Genomic DNA, 25,482 nt, shown 5'->3' with positions numbered 1-25,482 from the left:
GACGCTTAAACAGCTTCGTGTGACTTCTTGAAATGACGTCAGCCACATAAGTTCGAGATATCTTTGAGTTTGTTCAACGCAGAAATAAACTGACACACAGGAGTGTTAACATGCAATACAGCAAGTATGGATATTTATTTCAGATTTATATCAAAATACCCTCGATATAATGAGACATATTTACAATACATTGTACAAAAATATGAAACTGCAGTCGGTTTCTGCTTCTAACAAATGCAGACTACTGGAGAGAAAGCTGGGCTAAATCCTGTGTCTACACAGACACACTGCATGTACTCCTGTGAACTGATTAATACATTGTTCTTAGTGATAAAGCTACCAAACAGTTTGGTTCATGAAGGAAATCATGCAGTTCCCTTAGAGCAAGTTAAAAAAACAGAACTATACAAATTTATATACATTTAACTCCAGTTTCCTCTACCAAAAGATCAAAAAAATACTTTTGCTCAGCAATAAACGAGAATAAAACGACATCAGTCATAACTGTGAAACACTGGGTGGAGTGTTAGGCCTATATGTGGCTACATCAAATGAAATACCATCATTTAAACACGCACGCACTCAAACACTTCACAAACAGACCTTTCAAGGCGATGCGTTGGTCTCACAACACATGAAAAAACATTTTTTTAAAAAGCAAAATACGGAAGCTACAGCAGAAAAACAAATCGCCCATCAGCTGACGTAATACTTCTGAGAAGAAATGTTTGAAATGACTCCTGCCACGAGCGAAAACCAGTGTACTCGACTAAAAAAGGGTTACAAACTAAAATACACTTTTGCTACGGCCCATAGCAGAAACACAGCCCTAATAAAAGCCCTCTTACGCGGTTCCATTCACGCTTTGACTCAGGAATGAATCGTGAACACTTGAAACCTCAAAGCAATCTGGGAAGTCCTCAGCATTTCTTAAGTGCTCTCAAGAAATTACAACATAACAATAAAATGTAAAAGAAACAAAAACAAAAAAATGCACCTTTTGCTCAACACCTTTAAAATAACTTGGCGGGACAAAATGAAAGTAAGTGCGTCTGTGTGTTTGTTCTCAGCAGGCTTTGCACTAAACAGCAGGTTTTCAAATGAAATGTTCATCAGCAGGCGTGAAATGACAAGTGGGGACGCAGCGGCGGCGGTGGCTGCGTCTTACTCTCCCTCCTCCTTGATGCGCTGCTGTTTGTTGCGGCGCGAATCCAGGTCGAAGGAGAAGTCGGACCACTCGTCGCGGGGCGGGAAGGAGATGGTCTGGCGCAGGGTGAAGCGCACGGCGTCGATGACGCGCTCGCCCCGCGCCTCGGAGGAGCCCACGCTGACGGTGGAGGCGCTGCCGGTGGTGCGCACTATGTGGGGAGGAGGGGAAAAATCCATAGCCTGTCGGTGCTCCATGATGCCCTTCCAGATGATGTGCTGGAACTCGGCAGGGATCTTCAGCCTGGACAGGTCCTAATGGTCATTACACAGGGGAGCGTTAGTATTCGCAGGGGGAGCCAATCTTCTCTCTAACCCATCAAATGACTCGTGTTGGATAGGGAAGGGCTCACCTCCATGTTATAGTTCTCAATCTGGTAGATGTTGGTTAGGCCCTGTGCTGTGAAGTAGTCCAAGCAGCCGGCGCAGCCCAACCGAATAAGGAAGCTGCAGGAGGAAGAGGAGGAGGAGCGTGTTAGAGTTTGACATTTTTAGAGGTTCTCACCAGAAATACGTACGGAATTACTCGGTATGTTTGGAATAAAGCTTAAAGGTCGTTCTGTTGATGCTCAGTGTAATTCTTTAAATAGTCCAGTGAGGTCACCTTTACAATCTGCACGGTTATGTTTCGTTTCTATTGTTTTCTATTCTGTTGCCGTAATTATGACTCGACTGTTCCCTTATTCTAATAAATCTACCGCTAAGTATTTGTAGGTAACTATAATGACACTGTCATTTCAAATAAATTCCATTTAACGAGAGGTGAAGCGTCACTGATCGTTCTCAGGTGTCGTGTTTGTTTCTGACAGTGGACTTTCCCGGTGCCCCCCTCTCACCACGCTGGCATTAAAACCAGAAAGTGGGAACGGACGTCACGCGCAGCTCGAGGTTTAAACCCGCCTCTGCGAGCTGCTTCGTTCCTCCCGCCTCCTTCCAAAGAATTTTTTTTGTTGTGTTTGGGGTTTAATTTACTCGAGCATACAAATAGTCCGAAATAACAGCAAAACGCACAGAATTGTGTCCAATCAGTGATCGAGTGATCGTGTTGTCTGATCAGTGCAGCCATAAATCTACAGTTTTGTAGCGATGGCGAGGGAGTGTGACTGGCTGAAAAGTGAGGGGGCTGTGCTTGGTGAAACCACTGTCAGAAAAAAAAATGAACTAAAAAGTGAAAAACTGTGAAAACAAAAGCGGTCTGAGATGCGTTTGGTCACGTGGCCGGCTCGCTGTGTGTTGTTGAGCCTCCGCACGCTTTGAAGACGAGCACAGAGTCTTCAGAAAGGACTAAAGGTGATGAGTGGATGTGTGGCGCTGTGGTTTGGTGAGGTACCTGGAGATGCTGCTGTCCATGGGGTATGGAGGAGGGGGGGTACAGTGGGAGGAGGGCACCAGGGGCAGCTGTGGCTGCAGGGCGTGTGTGGGGCTCAGTGAACTCATGTCGGCATTCATGGGGATGTGAGTGCCCATCATGGGAGTCACTGCAGAGACAAGAGGAGCTACTGTGAGCCTTTGGGGTGCGGGGGCGTGCAGAGGTCACTCTGTACTTGACTAATAATGCATCATAACAGGTGAGGAAGCTGCACTGGGGGAGGGGAAGTGAAGCGTTCAGGTCCCCTCCCGCCTGCCTCGACCCGCCATCTTTACAAAAAACCCGGAAACACGGGGACATTTAGGGGAGCGCGGGGCGTCTACAACCCGAGAGAGACGGGAGGAGAAAGAAGGTGGCGCACTTACTGTCAGTGAGGCCTCCAGACATGCTGGACGGGGTGAGCGTGTTACGCTGCTGGGGGTTGATGAGCTGGCTGACAGAGGGCAGCTTGTTGACCTTTCCGGGAGTGGGCGAGGTGGAGCCGAAGGAGGGCTGAGATGACATGGAGGTTCTGGGGTGGGAGAGAGGAGGAGGTGACGGTTACTGACAGCATTCAGCAGAAAACAACATGGAAACATTTTTATTCTAGTGATACAGAAAAAAAACATCAGTGTCTTCCCTGCTACTGTCACCAGACCCTCGCCCCAGGAAGCCAAGGAGATGGAAATATTACAAATATTTTACGCACTCTACTGCAACTTAGTTTTTTATCGTTTCACTACTTTCTCCCAGAATTTCTCCTTCGACCACACGGGATATAAAAGATGGATGTAGAATCTGTTCTAAAGCTCTCAAACCAGATGTAACAGGCGAAGGGGGCTGATCAGAGTAAAAACCAGATGGAAACTGCACACTGATTCACTAGCTGGCTATTAGCACTCTAATAATGAGTGCTGAATATTCCTCTGACTCTAATAACGATCATAATTTTCAGTGTGAGCTGAAAGTAGTGCCTGAGATCATCACGCCATCAAAAAGCTGAGGGATTTTTCCCAGCAGACTTAATCTCCTGCAGAGGAGTCGCCTCCTGCTGGACAGGTTTAAGAAACTGCTACGCTGGCTTCACCGTTCTGATCCAGGAGCTACATCCATCTTTTACACCAGGGATGGGGAACTCCAGGCCTCGAGGGCCGGTGTCCTGCAGGTTTTAGATCTCACTCTGGGTCAACACACCTGAATCAAATGATTAGTTCATTACCAGGCCTTTGGAGAACTTCAGGACATGTTGAGGTGGTAATTTAGGCATTTAAATCAGCTGCGTTGGATCAAAGACGCATCTAAAACCTGCCCTCGAGGCCTTGAGTTCCCCACCTTCCCCTGCTTTACACAGTCTATAACACAGGTGTCAAACTCCAGTCCTCGAAGGCCAGTGTCCTGAAACTTTTGCACGTGTCCCTGTTGCAACACACCTGAATAAATGTAGTAGGTCATTAGAGTCTTGCTAATGACCAGTGAGACTCCAGTGAGAGCACACAGCACAGGACTACTCGAGTCTCCAACAATAAAAAGGCTTTAGCCCCAATTTCATCTCTTAACAGGCACATTTTCCAACAGAACAACAGGGAAAATCAGCAGTGGGCGTCACAATCACTGCATTTATCAAACCTGAAAGTGAAACTCTTAATATTAACTGCAGCATTAACTTTCTATGTTTCGACAAAAATCAGCAAACGCAAACTTATAAACGGAGAAAAATTCAAGCCGAAAAACCCCATTTATTAGAATCTGACAGACAAAGTGCAGCAGCCGAGTAAAATCATCTGTTTTAAACAGAACGGTTCACATCTTCCTCCGTTTAAGGAGATCTTTTATTGAGGAAAATGAAAAAACAAGCACACAAACTGTCCCGCAGTGACTTTAGAAAACATGACCAGCATCAGCAAAAAAAACAACTCAAAATTAAAATCTAGAGATTTGAGTCCAGCTCTCGCAACAATGCAAAGACGCAACACACTTAGTAAGAAATAAGAAATCTAAAATGATTCCTGTCCACAAAGTACAGTCTTTGTGGATAAAAATAATGCATGCAATTCACATGTTCATTTACAGTTCAGTCTGTAGCGATTAGGACGGGGGATCACGCAGGCCCGCAGCCTACCGAAACCCTCACACCGTCTGTCGCGGCTGAATAAAAACAAGACGTGATCATCCAGCATTTACAGCAGCAGCAGAGAGAGAAACAGAAAGTTCACATCCTCGGTGTAGAGTCCCGGGACGCACAGGAGGAAGCAGGTCACAGAAATCAGAGTTGATGAAAAGGAGGCGGAGAGGAGGTCCGTTTAAGTCGAGGGAGGAGGAAGAAGAGGAGGAATGTGGATTTCAGGAGGAGCTGCACCGCCGCCTCTGCTCTAATGCAGGTTCCAGGAGCTGGCTACCGAGACGGGTTTTTATCAGGCTGCAGGAAGGAACCAGAAAGAAGAGAAAGAGAGAGAGAGAAGAGCAGAAATAAGGGCTCACTGACAGAGGAGGAGGAGGAGGAGGAAGGAGCGAGGGACCCCAGAGAGGTCCAGATGTTCAGAAAACTCTACAAATGTTCAAGTTTGAGATTCAGGAAACTCCTACTGTACTGCAGTAACATGTGTGTCCAGAAGATGGCAGTATGCACACACAGATCACAGCCTTTTTACAGAATGGTGTTATTTGACATTTAAAGGGAAAGAAGGAAAGGTCTGAAACACTGCTGTTGACAGAACCTTTTATTTCCAATGCTGAATACAGTAATAAACTCCAACAGGTCAAAGGTTTTACAAAGAAAACTGGGAAAAGCATGCAAAAATGGACAAACGGGAGAAGGATAAACACCAAATCCCAAGATTCTGGGGGTTGGCATCAAAATCTAATAGTGTCGAATTTGAAAAACTCTTCAAAAATTCTGCACTCTCTGTCTGAAATTAAACGTCTGCTTTTTAAGCTCTTGTTAGTGCTGAAGGGCAGACGGGCAGCAAAAACAGAAATAAAGTCAAAGAAAAACAGCGAGTGCAAGCACTACGTCACTGCGAGGCTGTCTGCCTTCTCTTAATGGGAAACTAGAACATAAGCAGTAATTATCATCACAGCGCTGTCAAACTATCACTTACTCCCATCTCCTCGTTTCCATAGCTTACAGTGAAAGAAGGGAGGCGGGACGAGGACGTGTGCGTTTGAGACACTTTTAATTACGCCGAAGCCGATAGATGAGGCCGAGGCACGGATGCTGTTTGCTGCTGTTGTGTAAAAACTTGGCAAAGCACCCAAAGGCGTTACCGGGAACCTTCTGGAAGCGTCTCCCTAACAAAGCGCAGCCAGGTACATTTGTCACGATTCATCAGTGTTGGCTCGTGTCCCATGAGAGAGAGCAAGAAGGAGGAAAGAAAATGACAAAAAAAAAAAAACCCAACAAAAAACAGCTTTTGCTTGGACGCGAGGCTGAGCTGATTCGGAGTAAATTCTGTGAAACGCTGGCTAACACCTACTCCAGAGCGTTTATTATCAGCTCTTCTAGCTGCAACGCTTCAGCGGCGGCAGTAAATACAATCAAGAAATCTCATTTATCAGTGCAATCCACAATTCAAGCAACAAGTGAGCCATGTTCAGTCAGTTAGTCATCAGTGCCCTGCGTTCGAAAGACAAACAAACCTCCACACAAGCAAAGAAGACGTTTACTGAGGCAGAGAGTGCAGCTGCATGCAAAGAAACAGTTGAATTCAACGGTGAAGCTTGCCCGTTCTGCACATCTGTGTTTCACTCCACCAAGAATCTGTTCTGGTACTCACTGTTTCTGCAGGAGGTTCTGCTGCTGCTGTCTGTATGACTCTATTGTGTGCTGCGGCAGGAACTGCATGAGTTCCAGCGACTCTTTGATTTTTACCAAAATCTCATAGATTTCGCGTCCTTTAATCTGAGGGGAACAGATAAGATGAGAGGTCAGCGAGCAGCTCAGACGCACCCCGAGCCATGTGAGACAACGGAGCCACACTTACAGGCAAACAAAAAACTTCCTCATCTGTGGATCTTCTCTTCTTGATGGCGGACATCTGTATGCCGTGGGAAACCTGTCGGAAGGCTGAAAAAGAGAAGAGGAGAGCGTGAATACAGCGGCCGCCGTGCTAAAGAGAACAAGTCGACCTAAGACAGAGCAGGAGGGGGAAGAAGCGAGGGGAAAGGCGGGTTAGTGAGAGTCCTCGACGCCGGCTGCATGTCGAGGAAGACCAAAAGCACGTCAGCCCGTCACCAGCCCCGGCCCTACTTACGGCGTTTCGTACCCTCACTGCTCTTTGTGGCGTCCGTTACGTGCTGCTTGCGGATGCTGTCCTCGTCGGCCTTGCGGTCGCGGCCCGGGCAGGCGCAGATCCTGGCTTCGAAGCAACGGCGCCCTAAAACCTGACCGCTGGGAGACAAAGACATCCTCTGTCAGAAACAAAGCACGGCCAACGAGGGGTGGGGGGCGACGGAGGTGGCGGCGGCGCAGCTTACTCTCTGGTTTCCAGGGTGACGATGATGAGAATCGGGCGTCTGTTCATTCCGCCCACGCAGCTCGAGTTGCACATGAAATTGTACAGAATGGTGGTGAATTCGGTCCCCACCTGAGGAGGAGAATGAGACTGCAGGTGAGTGACGGCGGCAGGCGCAAAAACAGAGGTCGTATTTGGACATATTTCAGGTTCGGGTCATTTAAATTGGTTTAATTATGCAGAATCCAAATGTTTAACCAGCATTTGAAAAAATGTGCGGTTTTGAAGCTTTCATGGCGGCACTGAAAGCTTTGACGGAGAGGTTGGCGAAGTGTCGAGCAGCTGAACATGACAGCGAACTCGCTGTCTGTCGCCATCCGAGTCGTTTGTCGCTTGGATACCCTGTAGGTTGATGGACAGCTCACCTGGGGAGGCTCATAAGGAACCAGGACGCTCTGTCTCCCAGTGATGGTGTCCTCCACGTACTGGGCGTGGCTGTTTCCCTCCACGCGGATCAGGTGGCTCGGCGGCGCTATCTGACCTGGAAGCAACGCGAGTCGTATGGTCAAACGCCAACAACAAACAAAGACGGCCGAAGTGAAACACGAGGCGGTGGGATTTCGACTGACCGTCGTTGAATTCGCGGCTGAGCTCGTGGTTCGGGCAGCGTTTCACCACCTCGGTCACGTGTTCAGCTTTTTTGTAAACAGGCATGGCTCTGATCACGGCACCCTGGGGAGGAGTGGTGAGGACTTTGATCTGAATGGGACATGTCTTGGCGATCTGGCAGTATAACTTCTTCAGTTCGGTCGAATACTGCAAAACAAAACGAGAGAAAACACAAAAGATTACAGAAAAGTTTTGATGGGGGGGATTGGCTTAAATTTTAAAAGCACAGATTGATCACAGAAACACTCGAGACGTGATAGTAAATGGATAAAGTCAGGGGGGAAAAGGCTTTTGGAAACCTTATTTTGGTGGAAACTCTCAGATTCCTGGTGACCAGTAAAATTTAATTAAACTAATTTAGCTTAAAAATAAGTGCACAGCGGTGTTTGAAGGACTTTGGTAACACCTGCTGCCTCAGCTGTGCACTTCTGGCTCCCCTGAAGCAAAAAAGGGTTAAACTGAAGACTGTGATTATGACCCACTTAAATAAACACACACAGCACTCGGCCCTACAAGTGACTATTGGCCAACCTCAAAGATGTCTCACAGACAGCCTCTGGGACTTCCGAGGAGCACCATAAAAATGGACCCCTCCAGGGGCAATTAAACAGGGCTTGGCTTTCATCTCTTTTAAAGCATCTGATGGCCACTCATCACACAGAGCAGCTTCTGAAGCGCCTGGCAGGCTGGAGCTGCATTAGGCTGAGTGCAGGTGGATGACAACGACTCCGAGTGAAGGAGCGGAGGGCTAATCGCGGCAGTCACAAAAGATTCATCAGCGACGAGCCAAAATGTGATGGTTGATCACACAAACTGGCTCAGGCTCAAGTGTGCAAGCCAGGAGTCTTGAATAATGGATGCACCTTGATCCTTGGCACTGTTAGAAGCGATAACCAGTAAAGGCATCAGAAAGACCGAGTTCTTACTAATAGGCACAACCCAACTGTGTACACAAGCCATTCAAATCACTGCTGTGCAAGCAGAGCTTTAAATCCTCTATGTGCAGAGAGCTGAGGGTGGAGGGGCGGAGGGGAAATTTTCCTGTCAGTTTCATTTCTGAGTGATGAAAAGTGAACATTGTGAAAACTGCTCGGGGCTGTGTTCGGGAACAATGCAACATAAAATTGCACCTCTATTAAGTTTGCTTCCAATGAAAAGAAGCTCATCCCAGGAACCGTCTGTGCTCACTTTAAATATTACACAAGCTTGGCACGGACATTTTCTGCTCTTCTCCTCAGGCGCAACCTCTCCTTTCATCAGGACAAACCTAAAAGTGCACCTCCCCGTCTCTGCCTCATGCCTGCGTTTCGCCCACTGATGCAGTCTGCTATTAAACGCAACTTTTCACATGTGCTGCTTTCCTCAAGTGACCCTCTTATAGTGACCCAACGCCAACGCTGCAGCGCTGATGCTCACTGCTGGGAAATACGAATGCAAAGCAGAAGATTTTAACAATAAAACTGCGTTTTGATTCGTGCACAAGGACACGATAGATTGACTGATGAGGGCAGTTTAAGCTCTGGGACGTGTACATCAACACGGCAACTGAACTGACTCTTCCTTAAAATCAAAGCGGCTTTCTAGCAGCTTTAAAAAAAATGCCTCCAAGATGAATGGCTGTAGTTGCCCCCTCGCTCCTAACCTGATACTCCCCGTACGCCTCTGTCAGTCAGCTAAATGAGGTGGAGAAGCCAAGCAGAGAGATGGAGGAAGGGGGGCGAGGGTGTTGAAGAAGAGCAAAAGAGAAAGAGAGAGGTGGTGTGTAAAGGGTCTGCACAAATCTGAGCCTAAAGATCTAATCGCGAATGTTAGGCCAGAAACACAAAGTTTGTTTAGATGATATCCTACAGTTTCAAACACACACACATGCACACACGCACACACGAGTGGCCCATCCCAGCCCTGAAGCTACAAACTTTGAGTGCACAGCTCTGTGCTGCTGCTGTGTTTGCTCAGCAGTGAGAGCAGGAGCTGCTGCTGCTGATTGCTGAAAGCAGCATGCGGTTAAAGCCAACACTGTTCAGGGTGGAGGACAGCCAGTTGACTGATGGGGATTCAGTGGCTCACACAGGGTGCGGCGCTCAGGTGTTAACATGTAATTATGAGCCTTTCATTGGTCACAATGTGAATTACACGGCCGAGGAACACAAGGCGCACAATGCAGAGCCACTTAATCACAATCATTTGAAAGAAAACTTCTGCGAGTGTTTGCAGGAAACACACGTGATGCATTGTTCAGCTGGCACGGGGCAAAAGTAATAAATGACCTAAAGTGGCTGGACTTTTAAATTCCACGTGCACATCTGGAAAGCTCAGCTGGAAACCGTGCGGACACAGCACTGCAGCTTTCAAGCTACAACGAAAATGCGTCTCTGGGATAATCTGACTACGCGCAACATGCAATTTGTCCTGATACTCGGACATAGAAAGTAATTGCACACATGCAGCTAATGCACACAAACACACAGCACAGGAACACAGAGACACACACTTCCTGTGTTGCGCAGGTTGGGGCAGGCCCACAGTTGTAGCGTTCCTTTCTACCTGACAGGCGCTGCGGGCGCATGCAAAAGTCAAGTCCTGACAAACATCAGGCCTTAAACAAGCAACGTTTGGCGCCTCTGGTCTTGTCTTCTTCATACCTGACATGTCATGTCATGCCTACAGCGTCTCCCAAACCTGTTTAATTCAACAATAATCCAAAGAGTTCTTTTCCTCCCTCGCTCTACTTTTCTCTGAAACTGAAGCAAAGCACCTGCTTCTTAAATCTAAAACAGGGGGAAAAGTTGAACATTTTAGCGGACAATCTGCTCGGCCGAAGCTATCAGCACCAATCTCGACCACCCAATCTTAGGGATGACACCTGTCCCCGGGCAAGCAGCATCACGTAGCCGGTGTTGAAAGAGTCAAACATGTATCTGTCCCTCTTGGGATTTGCCAATCAAATGTCTTCAGCAGAACAACTGTAACTTCAACTTTAAAACTGAAAGCACAGCCAACAGGTGGGAAGAGGTTTAGGGGAAAAAAAGCAATCGAGGATTTTCTCCTTTTCTTTTCAGATGGAGAGCAGCCAAAGTTTGCTAAACATGCTTAAAATTATTTTCAAAAACTGTTTGATCTGCTTATCCTTGAAGGAAGCGTTTGAGCTGCCAGCACTTTTTTGTCGTTCCAACCTTCAATTATAACACAACAATGATTTCTGTGTTGAGAGCACTCCAACAAACTCAGTTTGGTGAGGTCTGATTCAAATTCCTCCTTTTCCCCCTGATGACAGACTAATATCTGCCTTTTATATTTATACCGCCGCAGCATGAGCCTGCTTTCTGTTGCTGTAAATCACTGCTGCAGGTACTCTGTCAGAAAGCGGAAAAAAAAGGAATCTTGTAACTTAAACTGTAAGAGAAAGGGCTTTTCCGTGAAGATTATGGAGAAATCCCATAGCCCATATCATAAAAACCTTTTCAACTCTGCCTTTATAAAAATTTTCCCCTCCACCTTTTCCCATCTGTAGCTTTCAGGGTTTGTCTCTCTGCGACGGGCGAGTCGTGACAAGCTTCTTGACACAAACAAGTCTCAGCCCCATCTCGTGAGGCGTGGGACGGGCCCGCAGATGTTCCATGGGCAAGTTGCGTCTTGCCACCTTTCGCTAGAACACTCTTCTCTTTGAGCATTCCTCCTCCTCCTCCGGCGCAATGTGAGATGCAACCATCAAGCTTAACTCTCTCAAAAAAGACAGAGCCCACTCCAAGAGCACAGGGTTCAGGAAAGAGGCACACAGTATTTACACAAGTATTATCTACAGGCCCTCAATCCATTACTGTAATCCCCCTGGGCTCAACAGCGTCCCAGTGATAGCCCGAACCATGACATTCCTCTCCTTTGACTAAATATGGTGGCAGTTAATACACACCGCAAACACAACTAGTCTTTACCCTGACAACAATGGCTGCCTCCTTTAGCGGCGCAAAGAAGATGAAACATCTCTAAACTTGTGCATTCATTTGACCCGGCGATTGTTTTTCTCTAACCGAGCGCTGGGGGAGGGAACGCCGTGCAGGCTGCAGGAGTGCCGGCAGGAAAACCGTGTGGGAGCAGTTTCTGGGAAACACTGACGTGTTGCACCTTTTGCTGTGTGCCTCATCCTAGACAGGAAGAGGTTAAGGTGTGGGTTAGGGATTAGGTGTGTCTCCATCAGAACAGTCATCAAACAGTACAGTACACAGTCCACTAAGTCCCCGTGGAAGATCCCACAGGCCTTCAAAAAGGGGGCATTAGCGGATCTATGCACAGAGCAAAGCTGCAGTGACATCTACGGTGGCTCTCTGCCATCAGTCCATCAGTCCAGCAGTTGAGCTTATTGGGCTGAGATTATGGGAGCTTTACGAAAGATCTCCTGAGATCAGGAGAGGGAGCCTCCTTTGAGATGGGAACTGACGCTGTAATCACTCTTCTTTAGAATCAGACTGGAAGCTGCAGCCAGCGAAAATGACTCTCTCTATGAGCCGATCTGGAAAACAACAAAACGATGTTCGGCGGGGAAACGCTGTAACGAATCCTCTCTGACAGGATCAACTGCATTTCAGAGTTGAGTGACATTTAACCTGACTGCGAGGTACAAAAACAACAACAGAGCATGTGGAACCAGCCCGACCTCACAGAAAACATTACAAGCAATCAGTCACGTGCTGGTCATCATTTATTTGTGCATTATTGTTTTCAAGGCCAACTCCAGATGAGCCCTCTAGACTGGCTCTAAACTCTAAGCAGTGCAGTGCATCCACTTCCTGGCTCTTATTTATGTATGGTCAAAATCAAACTCCAATTAAAAACAGTCATTAAAAAGCAGTCTGTGTGTTTGTTTTCATGGACATAGATCGTAACAACAGGAAGTACGTGTCATGTCTGCAGTAAATAAAGGAACCAAGGAAACCTCCCCGCCTCTGTTACCACAGGGAAATAAATTGACATTTAAGTCAGATGTGTATTTTAACTTCTCAAATGGGCTCAGTTACTTGTTCCCAGTGCAATAGCTTTATATCAGCAGCACATTTGCAATCTCCACCAACACTGGTGGCCAGTTGAGGAGGATAATGATGGTGGTGCTTCAGCTCTGAAACAGGAACAGCTTAGAGTTTAGCTGTCACCGAGGGAAGTGAACAAGCTTGTTGTCGATTATGTGGTGCTGCTGATGTAAATGTCCAACTGGCTCCACAGCCTCTGTGCACAGACTGGTTATCCACAGGTGTGCAAAGTTGTTATTCTTGCTAATGTAAAAGTCATCGTAAGGAGGTGCTTTGCACAAAAGGTGATGCTAATTACTTTTTAATGGCTCTGATTTTGTAATGCTACCCATCCTTCGCTAGGAGAACAAACTTTATTTCGATTGGTTAACTGTACGAGACGATGTTGCACAACAGCACTTGTTTGTGTTTACTGCCCTCATATTTTAGCGCTCGTGCCCGTTTCTTATCCTTGTGGAGACTTTGGGCGACTGCACTTTAAAAAATAGAATTTATACAAAAAAAATGAGGTTTTTTTATATTTTTAATGTTTTTTTAAACTCTGAACTACTAAATAAAGTTAAGTCTTTAATCAGTGCAATGATTGTAAGTAGCAATCCCTGACTTTTCCATGTTAAGCCAGACCAATCAAACCAGTCTTGCATCATGTTATGACTGTGGGACACATCGTTGGTTCCCTGCATGTGTCTACGACGGGACGACTGCGACTGGGGCGTGCCGCTCACAAACCACAGTGTGAGCCACCTCACGGTTGCACATCAGACAAACACTTTTGTTTTTGGACTGAAAATGAGAGGGATGACTGAGGCACTGTGGGAACTGGGCAAATGTGACGATCCCACACTCGGCGTGGCCAAGGAGTAAGGCGAGATCGCCCAGCACTCCCTGAGTTTGCCTGGAAGCTACAGCACGTTAAATTCGGCGCATCAATGCGCTCAGCAGGTTTTCCTCAAACGGCCCGCATTTTTGACTGTTAATCGAAAAATTTTAATAAACATGTTTCTGTATTAAGCGTTTTCTGCTCCATTATGTAATAACTGACATGTCACAAAGTTACGTCACCCAGATTCTGTATGTGAACAGACGGGGTTTCCTTTGACGCCCACGCCGTCACTCGATGATGTGACAGCTGTCCCAAATTATGACGCAGGGACAAAAAGCCGCCGCCAATTTCGTCCGCTAGAGTGCATTAGTGCACCGACCTTGCGCCTCTGTTCCCGCATCGCCGCAGATCGCACACATTAACAACCGAGCAGGCGGGGCACTGATGCAACAGCTGTCCCTCAGCCCTGTGATGCGTAATGACAGAGCGAGAGGAGCCGGTTGAGTCTGTTTAATGAGTCGACGATGGTGACATCTAGCTGCACGGGAAAGGAGCAACGATTCAACCTGTTTACCTCTGTCATCAACAAAGCATCAGTAAACTTTACCCGACTTCTGAGGAAAAGGGACATTTCACTTGAGTGAGGTCACTGTGAGATTAATAAAGGTTTAAGCTTCTTCATTTTCACTTTAACCTGCCACACATGCAGGGCTCTGGTTTCCTGTAGAAAGTTGTTTTTGGTGCTTCGTCAAGAAGTTTTAACACTAAATGACCTGCACTGTTAGCAGTTTGGTTAGCTAAAATTAACAATTCCCAGACATTTTTGTATCTAAAATGGTCCAAATATGAGAAAATAGCACATTTTCTGTCAAGTGAGACAACTCAAGCCTTACTTACTCAAGCTAACACATTTCCTATCACATGAATGAGTGCATCCATGATTTTGACAGTGTATGCACTCTTCCCCCTGTCAGTGAGAAGTTAACTTAAAAACCCTGAGGTTCAGTCCTGATGTAAAAATATCTCAGGTGACATTCTTCCCAGCCAGAAGTCAGATAAGAAGTTCATAGGTGAAAGTGTCTCTTTAACCTCCACCCCGATAAATCATCACCTCCTACAATGATGGGTTAGGCTGACAGGTAGCACATTTCAATTTATTACACAATAAAAAATGACAAAAGCTTTCATTCTTTTGTAGCTATAAAAGTCATATCTTTATCTTGAGTGCTGATTGTTATGATGTGTAATTAAAAACATAATTTATGGAACATAAGATAAAGAAAACATGAATGCAGCCTCTGTCCAGCAGGACAGGAACGATGGGAGATGGTGTAACAGCGTCTTTCTTCTTCTTCTCCCTATTTTCCGTCTTTATACTTAAGTAAAATTCCAGCTTCCTGTATATCTTATTAAAATCAAAAAGTTCATGTGTTACTTAGTGTACTCTCTTAACCTCCAGTACTCACCTGTTGATCAGAAGTGAAGCGCAAAGTTATTCTAGTTAATGCAAACTAAACCATAAACACATTTATCTGATCAATATTACAAAATTAACTTCAATTAAATATTCGGTAAATGTTCTTAGTTCGAGTCTTTTCTCACTCTGGTCAAATTTGTGAGTTATTAAGAAATAAATCATATTCACTCAAATCTGTCCCACCTGCAGAGGCCTATCAGTGGGGTCTGCACGACATTAATGCGAGACTGCTTGCAGAAAAGGAAGTGGAACCCCGCTAACTTTATGCAGGACTCCACAAACACTGAGCGAACACGGGTCTTACCGTCCAGGTGGCAGACTTTGCTGTGCTGGACTGCTGGAAGGACACGTCAAAGGTGTGTGGGCCTGCGTAATCTGTGTTGGATGGGATGGCCGGTGAGGGGGAAAGGGCATCGAAGGTGGAGCTGGGCTGGGCGTAGGGCGACGGGGCGGTCACGTTGTTCTGCGCGTGGTCGTTGTTGTAGGGGCTGGTGGAGGTCGAGCCGCCGTTCTGAATGTTCTGATCCATCCCATTCAGGAGCCCCAGGTTTGTGTACTGTGACTGAAGATGGAGAGGAGGGGGAAGAGCGACAAAGGTGTTCAGTCACAGATGCTTCAGACGAAATGTTTTGTGCAAATTTTGTAATAAAGAAATAAAAACAGTTAGCCTCATCCAAACATCAGTGATTAAGGTAGAAGATTAAGACAACACATGAAATAAACACGTTCCTCCCTACAAAGCCATTTCTTTTCCCACATATATTCAGACAGGACGAGTGGAATTAAAATATGTCCCCTTTAGAGAGGATGGAGCGTACTCGTGGGTGGTAGCCAGCCCCTTCTTGCTTGCTCTGCTTGCCATTCACCTCATTCCTTTCCATTTATAAACAGCACATTCCTGGAAGAGGTGCCATCGCTCGTGCTCTTTAGACGGCCATCAATCTTTCCAGGGCCTCTCGTTTATTTCGAGCACGGCTGGCCACAGCTGTCCGATTCACACCCACTGCCCTGCCAGGTGTTAGTGTTGCTCCAAATGATCAACAAAACACTAGGTTGGTAGGTTAGATAACTATTAGTCAAGGGAGTGACTTATGAATCAACGATGCCGCTTTATTACACACAGATCCATAGACACACCTGAGAGAGGTCACTGGAGTCAACCTCGGCATACCTGTGCAGCAGCGCCACAGGGGAGCGGCTGTTTGGCAGAGGAAGGGGGGCTTAAGCCCCTCAGAAACAATGACACCGGAGCTTATAAGGAGGCTGCGTGAAACAATTATGCCGGGCATGCAGGTGTTAAGAGACAAGTGTTTTGTGAATGGAGCACACACGCACGCACAGAAAGAAAGAAAGAAAGTCCTTCCTGGGGGAGCCCCTGCAGCTTTTAGTGGGGACACACACGCTCTCACACAAATGACTGATTATACGCACGTATTACAGGTCTAAGAGTGGCTCTGTGGATCTAATCAGGGGGAAAAATGGATGGTAAGAAAAACAAAGTTCTTTTTTTCCCCACCTACGCATATTTTAAAAATGAAAATAATCCCCGTTTCCCATGGGAACGAGCTCGGTGGATTTATTTCCTGTTTGTACACCGTTTTCCCGTAAATGAAGCGCGAGCGATGGTGATATCAGAGTGATTCTTTTGAACTATGGTGCAATTCCACTGAGGCACTCAGCCATTGAGAGATGACACAGCCTCCCCCAGTACCTGATGCTGGCAGCTGCTATGGTGGATCTGACAGGCACCAATTATCAATGCCAAATGATTATTCTAAAGAAAAGGCTGATGGTGGCCTCAGACCAAACATAGATAAAAGCAGAAGCATAAAGCAGACAGGCTGACGTAGACTACTTAACATTAAATACAGGGCCTGAGATAATGCTTCTCGTGGTGTAAGTGAAAATCAGGATCAAAGATGAGGATTTGAGGATAAAGCTGTAATTGACCAGATAGCGAGGTTTCACCTGAACTCATCGCGTTTTAATGTTTAATTGGCTGGAAGCAGGATATCAGCTTTTAGAAAGGGCAGCGTGAGGGACTTTCAGGCCTTCTCTTCATTTCCTTTAATCAGATCTTATTCCACTATAATACAGCCAGCATTTAATAACCACTTTAGCAGCTCTTAAAAATTCCTTCTGTTTATAGCTGACGCTGTGTTCAGGCCTCTGGGATGCCACGGCTGTGCAAAGCAGAAGCGCAGTAAATCAGCAGCAGCCTTTAATAAAGTTTACAAAAAGCTGCGCTTTCTGTTCGAGGCCTGAGAGCTCATTTCTTTGTCTGAGAGAAAATGCTGGGCTAACGCTTCAGACCAGCGGCAAAAGGACACTGTTGACCTTCACAGCGATTGCCTGAATTACCCACAACACATAGCAGGGATATTTTAAATACACGTGACAGGGCTCATTTAGAAGTTGCTGCTGCGGCGTTGGGTTCAGCGCGTGCATGCATTCAAATCAATGCATTCCTCGCTGGGTATGCGACCAAATGAATTCACTGAATAAATATGAAATGTTAATGGTGAAAATGCTCTCTGCACTCCCGCCAAAACTCTTGTCTAAAGAGTCGGTTCGGTGCTTTTGACTCGTTTCTCATCAGTTTAATAGCGCGAGTGTCATTATCAGCAGCATCGCGAGGCAGCAGAGATTGTTTTCTTTGTGAGAACACAGATCACAGTCTCTGATAAACCCAGAAAATTCCACAGACGTAACAGCAGTCCCCTACGAGGAGCAGAAGCGCCACACTCTTTCAGCACTTATACACTGACCAACTGAAAGCTCCACAGTTTCTATCTAGAGCTTCTAAAATCCTCCTGTTGCTGCTGCTTTGTGTAGCCGCAGAGCGCAAACACTGATAACGCCAAATCTTGAGAGACAGCAGGAGCCAGATCAGACCCGGCCTGAGGGGGAAAGAGCTCATTCCAGGCTCTCCGCTGACCCGCTCATCGTTGGACCAGCGTATGAGACCATCTGGGGAGGGAGACATTAAAGGCTCAACAAGGCCGAGAGGGGGGAGGTGAGGTGGGGCTGGGTGGGTGGGGGTCTATCGGCACCTCATACCTGCTGGGGTGGGCAGAGCAGGTGATTGTATCTACATCAACATACCATTAAAGCAATTACGACCCCGGACAAAACAGCAACGCCTGGCCGGCAACCATCTAATGGCTGCAGCGGCTCCCAGGAGACTGGGGACCGGGGGGAACCCGATACCCCGCACACGCACGCACTCACACTCAGACACACACACTGACCTGGACACCACTTAAAGACCCCCTGCTCAACAACTTAAAAAGACAGCGAACTGACACACCTGCTATCCGCAACCTGCAATCTGAGAATCTATCACCGCTCGGCGTTAGCTTTGGTTTGGAATTCAGTTAGTGGGAAAAAAAAAGAAAGAAAGAAAAAGAAATAACAGACATATATATATGGAAAAGCAAAAGTACGATCCAAGGAAAAGAGCTGAGATTGAATTGTTTAACTTAGAGTTCGGGTTGTCAATCATATTTGAAAAAGAAGAAAATAAACCTAAGATGATATGTTTGCCATCGAGCTCGGCAAACACAGATAAGGCAACAATTATGGTTTCCCTCTTAGGGTAAAATATGAATCTACAGGAACAGATTTTTTTTCATTTTTTTAAAGAATATGTATCTATTAAAAACTTTTTCCTCACATTTTACTCTTTAAACTTTTGTTGTCTTTGGTTTCAACAGAACAGAAGATTTAATGGAAAGAGAAACGTGGCGCCACGTTAAATCAAAAGCATTTTCAGTTTTTTCCCCCAGAATTTTCAAACTTTTACTCAGAACAAACTCTGAGATCATTAACAACAGAATCAAACTCGCACACACACACACACTCACACACACACACACACACAGACACACACACACACACACACACACACACACACACACACACACACACATACACACACACACACACACACAGACACAAACAGAGACGACAAGAGCAGCCATTTCACAAGAAGGAAATATCCAGATTTGTGTTTACATTCCCCTGCTCTCTGGACTGTCACATCTGCAGTTTATGTCTCAGTTAGACGAATACACAAATCCAATCTACGGAACGTTAAATAATGGCATAAAATCTACGCTTCAAACTACGAGGCCTTTTTCTCTGATGTGTCCTTCACGCCAGGGAGGCTGGGGGACCAAAGAATGGAAGCGAAGGCTGATGCCCTGTTACCCGCACTGCTCTTACCTCGTTGTAAGAAGTTGTGGTCCCCGTCTCCAGGTACAACATGTTGGCACTGAGATTGAGCAGAGCTGCTGCTGTTTGCTCCACTGGCTCCAGGATTCCACAAATCTCTTTTCCTCACTCTAAAAGGAGTGATGTGGACTACAGATGCAAAGTGGACAAGCAGAAGCTCCTATAAGAATCTATGGGATGGTCATATATACCTTGGAAGAAAAGGGGGTGGGCCTGAGGAGCTTTACCTGTCCACACCCAGAAGAAGAGGCCTTGCTCTGCAGAGAAAACGAATGACTTTGTCGACTTGGCAGCTTTGTTTATAATGAACTGCAACCAAAATAAAGCATTTCAGACGTTTTATTAATTTTTATATGCAACGACGTGACAACGCAGAAGGCAAAGCGACAGAAGATGGAGAAAAAAGTATGTTTTTGTCTTGAATTTTCAAAAAACAGCGCTGTTCTCAGACGAATTAAAACTAAAACATTTTAAATGAGTTTTTAACAATAAAAGAAACGCCTCGGGTGGTTTAAAATAATTTTCCAAATTAGAAAAAAAGAGATGAGAGAGACCATTAATTCCTACAGTGCAGGCCGCTGAGTGGGAGCTGCGGTCTGGGCTCGGGACAGATACACAGTTGCTTGTTAGCATAAGAATGGCTCCCCTCTGAAGCCCCAGAGCACTCTGAATGGAGAGGCCTGCAGGAAAACAAAGGGACTCCCGTAGATTACTTGTATCTATCAGAGATGACTGCTGTAGATCTGTTTTGGAAACATGCATTGTTTCTCAGCCTGTGTAATGACGGTGGGACTGAGCCGCTCGCTCTCCTGTGACTCCAGCAGCTCCAATAAGAGTGGCCTAGTGAGTGGGATTCAATTTAATTGGGAATCATACAGTTTGTGCAGAGAAGCTTCTTACAACTGTTGGGTGATGCTGAGACATTTTTAATGAATTGTTTTGATTAATATGAACTAAAAACATGCACAACGCAGAAGTTAAAAAAAAATAAAAAAATTTTTAAAAAAATCACAGAAAATTGACATTATAGGCTCAGATGAACATCTAAAAGAGCATGTGCGTCTTTATATAATCACATAAAATGAGAATTATTTTGACTTAAGAGGACATACTGCAGATATAATGATATTTAGATATGGCCAGCTGATCTGCTCCTCCTCTACCTCTGTCATGGAGGAGGCCAGTCAGCATGGCACACATCACTCCTTTGGTGACGGGGGGATGAAAATCTTGCCCTGTGCTCAGAATGATTTGAAAGTTGTCTGAAATCTAAAGCACAACTGTGACGTGCAGTCAGTGTCTCCAATCATCAACCACACCCCGCTCAGGCCCCGGGGTTTCAGGCCTGCAGGTCAGCCTGTCACAAAAGGCAAATCAATACTTTAAAGAGCTCAAGCCAGTGGCCTCCTAAGACTCCCGGCCACAAACACGGGCCAACCTGCAGCTTCTGAGGGTGATCATTTGTTTGGCAAAACAAACTTCTAATTATGTTAAAACAACAGTGACCTGCGAAAGAGGTTAGAGTCCTCAGTTTGTGGCTAATGCTGCAGTAAATTACAGAACAGAGGCTGTAAAATGCAACGAAGGCAGGAGCTGCACTCCAAAACAGATCCATTTCTACAGCAACGTACTGATAAGCGTAAACATTAGATTCGTGATGGGTAACATTAGGACTAAAAATGTCATGAAATAAACAGCTGGGTTCTTCAAAGACCCCAGTCGGTCACTTGAAGGTTAACTGCGTCACCTCGGCTGCTACAGCGGTGAGAAACTGAGTTGGAGCAAGCGGCGACTAAAGATCTGCAGATCCAGAGGCTCAGACAAAAGAGGCTTTGCTAAAGTTTTTCCTTTTAAAGAGGCTAGTCCTAAAGTCCGCTAGATTAGTTTAGTATCGGGTGTCGGGCTGCAGAGGCTGCAAAGGCACAGACACCTGACCTAAAACAGAGTAAGCTGCCGTCCTCACTGACAGACGCAGATGGTCGACCGAGCAGCAGAAAGCATCACTTGGGTGGCAAATCCCAAAATCCTCACAATCAACTGCCACCAAATCCTGAATCACTGAAGCTGCTTTTAGGGAAGCTAATTTATCCACAGACACATTTTATACGTGAAAGAGAAACTGGGAGCATTTTCAGCAATGATTTTTACGACCTTCACTGACCAAATGGCTGCAGAGTCACACTTTTGCACGCTAATTCAATTCTTTTATTTAAATACAAATAATCAGACAAGTGACGACACTGTAAAACAATGTGCTGGGCATCTTACCTTCATCTTTGCATTAACAGAGCAGTCGGGATGTTTTTACACCTGTTTTAGCACTGTGTCACATACATACTGGTAAGTAAAAGGGCTCAAATTCAGTGCTGCAGACTCTGTTTAAATCTAAACTTCACACACTGAGAAGATGGAAAGTATTTTAACTTTTCAACTTCACCTGCAACCACGGAAACCCACTTTTAGTTTTAGTTTCCGAGCTGAAGCTTCTGGAGGTTCAAGTACTGAACGCCTCAAGGTCCATGTGCGGGTCAAGCATGAGCCCCGAGTATTCGCACTCTTTGGTCGGGTTTAAATGTGTAACCTGTTCTTTTTGAGTTTTCCGTGTGAATCTATTTAAATGTTTCTGTAAAGCACTTTGCATCTATGTTTCAAAAATGTTCTTTTTCTATATTTACACACTCTGTCGAGTCCTGGTTCAAAATGGGCCCACTGGAGTTGATCTTTATTACCTACTTTAACAGAAATCTCTCCGTTGTGCTATTTCTGACAATCTGATAAAGAAAAATGCTCATTTTGTTTGCATATATGAAACGGTTAAAATCATTTTGGGGAATGCCAAAAATGTTTCTACAGGAAAAACCCTGGCACTAGAAAATGAAATGTAGATCACGGCTCTGAAAACATGATCACTCGCATGGCCCGCTTTTCAATATCCTCCAGTATCACCAACAATGAGCACAGAGACTCAGCCGCTTATTTCAAACAGAATCGCTGCTTTTTCATTTATCTGATCACAACAGACGCCGTGCAGAAGGAAACTGTGAAACACAAAAGAACCTTTTTTTAGCTCCTAATTGAATTTCAAAGTTTCTTTTACTGAATAAAAACATATAAACTAGTTAAAGATTTTAAACCACTGAGCAGTAAAACCCTGTTTTTTCTGCCCCAGCTCTCACAATACTGCTGAAAAACCTGGTTTCAAACATGATATTTCTTAAAATAATATCCATAACAGGTTTTTCCTGCTGGCATCCCTGAAGAGCCTCTAACTTTTCCTCTTAAGAAAATCACCTGGACTGGAAAAATATTCTTCAAACCCTTGTTTATAAAAAAAAGCCCTAATTACATCTTTATGAGATATGCACAGACTTCAGTTAAGCCTGTGTCCTCACCACATCTGGACCAGCCACACTCGAGTGCACAGTCGGCTCTAAAGTCTCATTCTGAGACAGATAAAATGTCATCAAACAGTAGAAAACATTATTACTGAATTATGTTTTCACCTGGTCACAACCTGCATGTTTTTTTGTTGAACCCGGCACCATATGAAACTGCGGCGTAAAAACACAGCTCACCATGACCAACAAAGAAAGTAACAGGGGCCCCACATCCCCACATCTAAACTCTGACTTCTTACCAAATCAACAGTCATTCAAGTGGACCGTGGCAAGCAACCGTTCTTTGGTCTTCACCTTTAAGTGCTGGAGGCAAACTGGTGGAGCATTAAAACAAAATAAAGGAGTGCTTTATGGCTGTCTACTTCATGCACCAGTTTGCTTCGGATTAAATAAAGTGTGATGTCCTGACGAATAAAGTTTGACACCAAGCCTCTCGCTGCTTAGAAAGAGAAAAAAAAATAACGTTGGGAGGTAAAGGCTCGAGGAAAGGGCTCAAACGCTGCGGTAACAAGCGCACCACATGTGCTAAAGTCTGCATTAAAAAGCATTAATTTCAGCTCGGTTAAATGTGGGAAACAAAAGAGAAAACCCCTCATCTGCACAAACACTGAACACAGGGGCACTCACGCCGAGACACACAGTAGGTGAGGGGAAAAAAATCCAAACACAAACATGTAATTAGATCTCGAAGGAGCCTCGTGTTGATTGAGCTACTCCTCTGTAAAGTTGTTTAAACTCTAACCTGCGACTGAAAAGCACCTCGGTGCCTCTGCTCGACAACTGCATCTTCCACGCACAGCTGATCACAGCTTTATCTGGCTGTAAAATCAGCTGTTTGGGGTAGGATATAGCGTTTCTCCTGCCACGATCCCCGCTACATTCCTTCATGTTATTCTACCCTCTCCTTCCCCCTTCGTTGCCACCCCACCTCCACAACCTTTACATGGAGAAGACACGTACTGATAGATGAGACCTGGGACCTCTACAACAGAGGCAGGTGCTGCGTTAAATTGTTGCCCTGCAGCTACAGTGCAAAAAAAAAAAAAAGGAAGAAAGAAAAAAAATGTAGAATAAAAAGGAATTTCACATTAAACGTAAAGCCCACACAATACAAATAAGTCCCCCGGGGCACTAAACAGTGAGCTGCATTCTAATGACTCATGAAAGAGGCACACCTCCACATGGGTGGAAGAGGAAGGGGGGCAAGTTGAGGGTGGGTTCGCCCACCGCAGCTTTTCATCAAAACAGAGGTATGACTCTGTAATAACGGCTGGGGCTTGGTGATTGGCAAGCAGCCACCGGAGCGAGCTTTTAGCCCACAGCGATGCTGCCAGATCTGCTGCTGTGCCAATCGCTGCACCACGCCCCTCTCTGGTGCACAAAGTGGAAAGTGGGTGGTGGGGGTAGAGCCGTTAATCATCAGTTCAAGAGAGCACAGGCCCCCCTGGGGGATGCGCAGTGTAACGTTACTCAGCTCCCCGAACAAAATTTTTATTTGCTATTTTTTTCCCGCCCTGGCTGGACAACGGCATTCCTGCACTGGGAGGGGAGCGTGCACATCATCGCTGAGCAGCAGAGCTGACAAGGACATGCCCCGCGCTACAGGTCAAACATGGATTTACAAACCTGTGTTTTAACTCAGCGTTTTCTCTGTGAGACGCAGAGAAGACCGAGGTGAAAAGATGGGTGAAACTGACACAACTGAGCTGAACTTTGTTTAACTAAAACTCAGCCCCGATCGTTTCTTTCACCTAATGATTGATAAAAAAATATGGTGAGGTGTGGGATGTGAACTTTTTGGGGCTTCTAAAGTGGGGCATACCAGAAAAAGTTTGAAAACCACTGATCTAGAGCAAGAGAGATGATTTAGGAATGAGTTTCCTTGTTAAAGCCTTCACACACTATCCCCCATCAGTGCAGGCTGGATGTGGTCGCTGCTAAGGATGCCATCATTGCACAAATGTAAAGAAAAACACCAGAACCGGCTGCGTAGCTGCAAAGAAGCATTCCTTAATTTTTCTTAGTAAAACTAAGTAAGAGCGTACATGAAAAACCTGGAAATGGGAAAAATGGGAGTAGAAACACTTTATAGTTGTCACATATAAACACTGTAAATAAAAACGGCAGCATTCACCTGTATGCATATGCTGGTATAATCATCAGAGCCAACAGCCAATCATGTGTCGAACGCGTTTCCGGCCCTGACATCTCCTGCATTGAGGTTTTTATCTTTTTTTCTCGCTGCAGTCCTTCCTTCTCGTTTTTTTTTTTTCCTTTTTAAAAACAGACCCGACCCCCAAGAAACGCACAATGTCCTGGACACCCAGTATTTATTTATTTAGTATTTTAGTATTTATATCTTGGGCCTACTAAGAGTTTAACGAGGACAATAAGCTTGGTATCAGGACTTTTCATACTGAAGAATATAAACCACAAAGACGTGGATGGACCATCTTAGAGGTTCTCTTGTCTGATGCTACGTTAGTTTTCGGCATTTTCTTCCTGCCTGACTGTGTTCGTCTCTGCCCATCAGAGACCCTCGATAGAACCTTTTATTGATAACGGTTCAACCCTCATGATCCATCTTTTCTTTGCTAAATGTGACTATATCAGCCTAACCGTAGCTCTGTGGCAAACCAGCAGGTAGCAAATCATTACACCTGAACTAGCCTGACTTCACCAATCTTCTTTTTAAATCTTCTTCTCATGGATGCTGGACTTCTTACAGAGCTTTGATTAGCAGTTAGCTGATTGTGTTGATGCCTGAAAAGCATACAGCCAAGCAGCTGCAGAGAAGCAGTACTTGCAAAGGTGGGTTTCACACGTTTCCTGATATAAAATTCTTCTATAATT

At 45.5% G+C, this 25,482-nt stretch overlaps 1 protein-coding gene across 7 annotated transcripts in view; it reads right to left on the bottom strand.

Moving 5' to 3' along the window:
- Positions 1–105: 105 nt before the first annotated feature.
- Positions 106–25,482, bottom strand: part of tp63 (tumor protein p63) — a 58,794-nt gene continuing 33,417 nt past the window's right edge. For 3 of the 7 annotated variants that reach the window (XM_005919724.3, XM_005919723.3, XM_005919721.3), the window contains 11 exons: positions 15,300–15,557; positions 7,635–7,821; positions 7,431–7,546; positions 7,028–7,137; positions 6,805–6,941; positions 6,535–6,617; positions 6,328–6,452; positions 2,941–3,086; positions 2,537–2,684; positions 1,560–1,653; positions 106–1,461 (listed from right to left, as the gene is read on the bottom strand). In XM_005919724.3, the coding sequence (XP_005919786.1) occupies positions 1,165–1,461; positions 1,560–1,653; positions 2,537–2,684; positions 2,941–3,086; positions 6,328–6,452; positions 6,535–6,617; positions 6,805–6,941; positions 7,028–7,137; positions 7,431–7,546; positions 7,635–7,821; positions 15,300–15,557 (1,701 nt within the window). In that variant the 3' untranslated portion in view covers positions 106–1,164. Of the gene's footprint in view, positions 1,462–1,559; positions 1,654–2,536; positions 2,685–2,940; positions 3,087–6,327; positions 6,453–6,534; positions 6,618–6,804; positions 6,942–7,027; positions 7,138–7,430; positions 7,547–7,634; positions 7,822–15,299; positions 15,558–19,222; positions 19,561–25,482 lie in introns of those variants that run through there. The other 4 variants (XM_005919726.3, XM_005919727.3, XM_005919722.3 and 1 more) reach the window with 4 other exon arrangements.

The sequence above is a fragment of the Haplochromis burtoni genome, unplaced genomic scaffold, assembly GCF_018398535.1.
Source record: "Haplochromis burtoni strain Fernald_Lab_line unplaced genomic scaffold, NCSU_Asbu1 Contig_13, whole genome shotgun sequence".
Classification (NCBI taxonomy): domain Eukaryota; kingdom Metazoa; phylum Chordata; class Actinopteri; order Cichliformes; family Cichlidae; genus Haplochromis; species Haplochromis burtoni.
The sequence above is the reverse complement of the archived record's forward strand: the minus strand, read 5'-3'. Positions and strand labels throughout refer to the sequence as shown.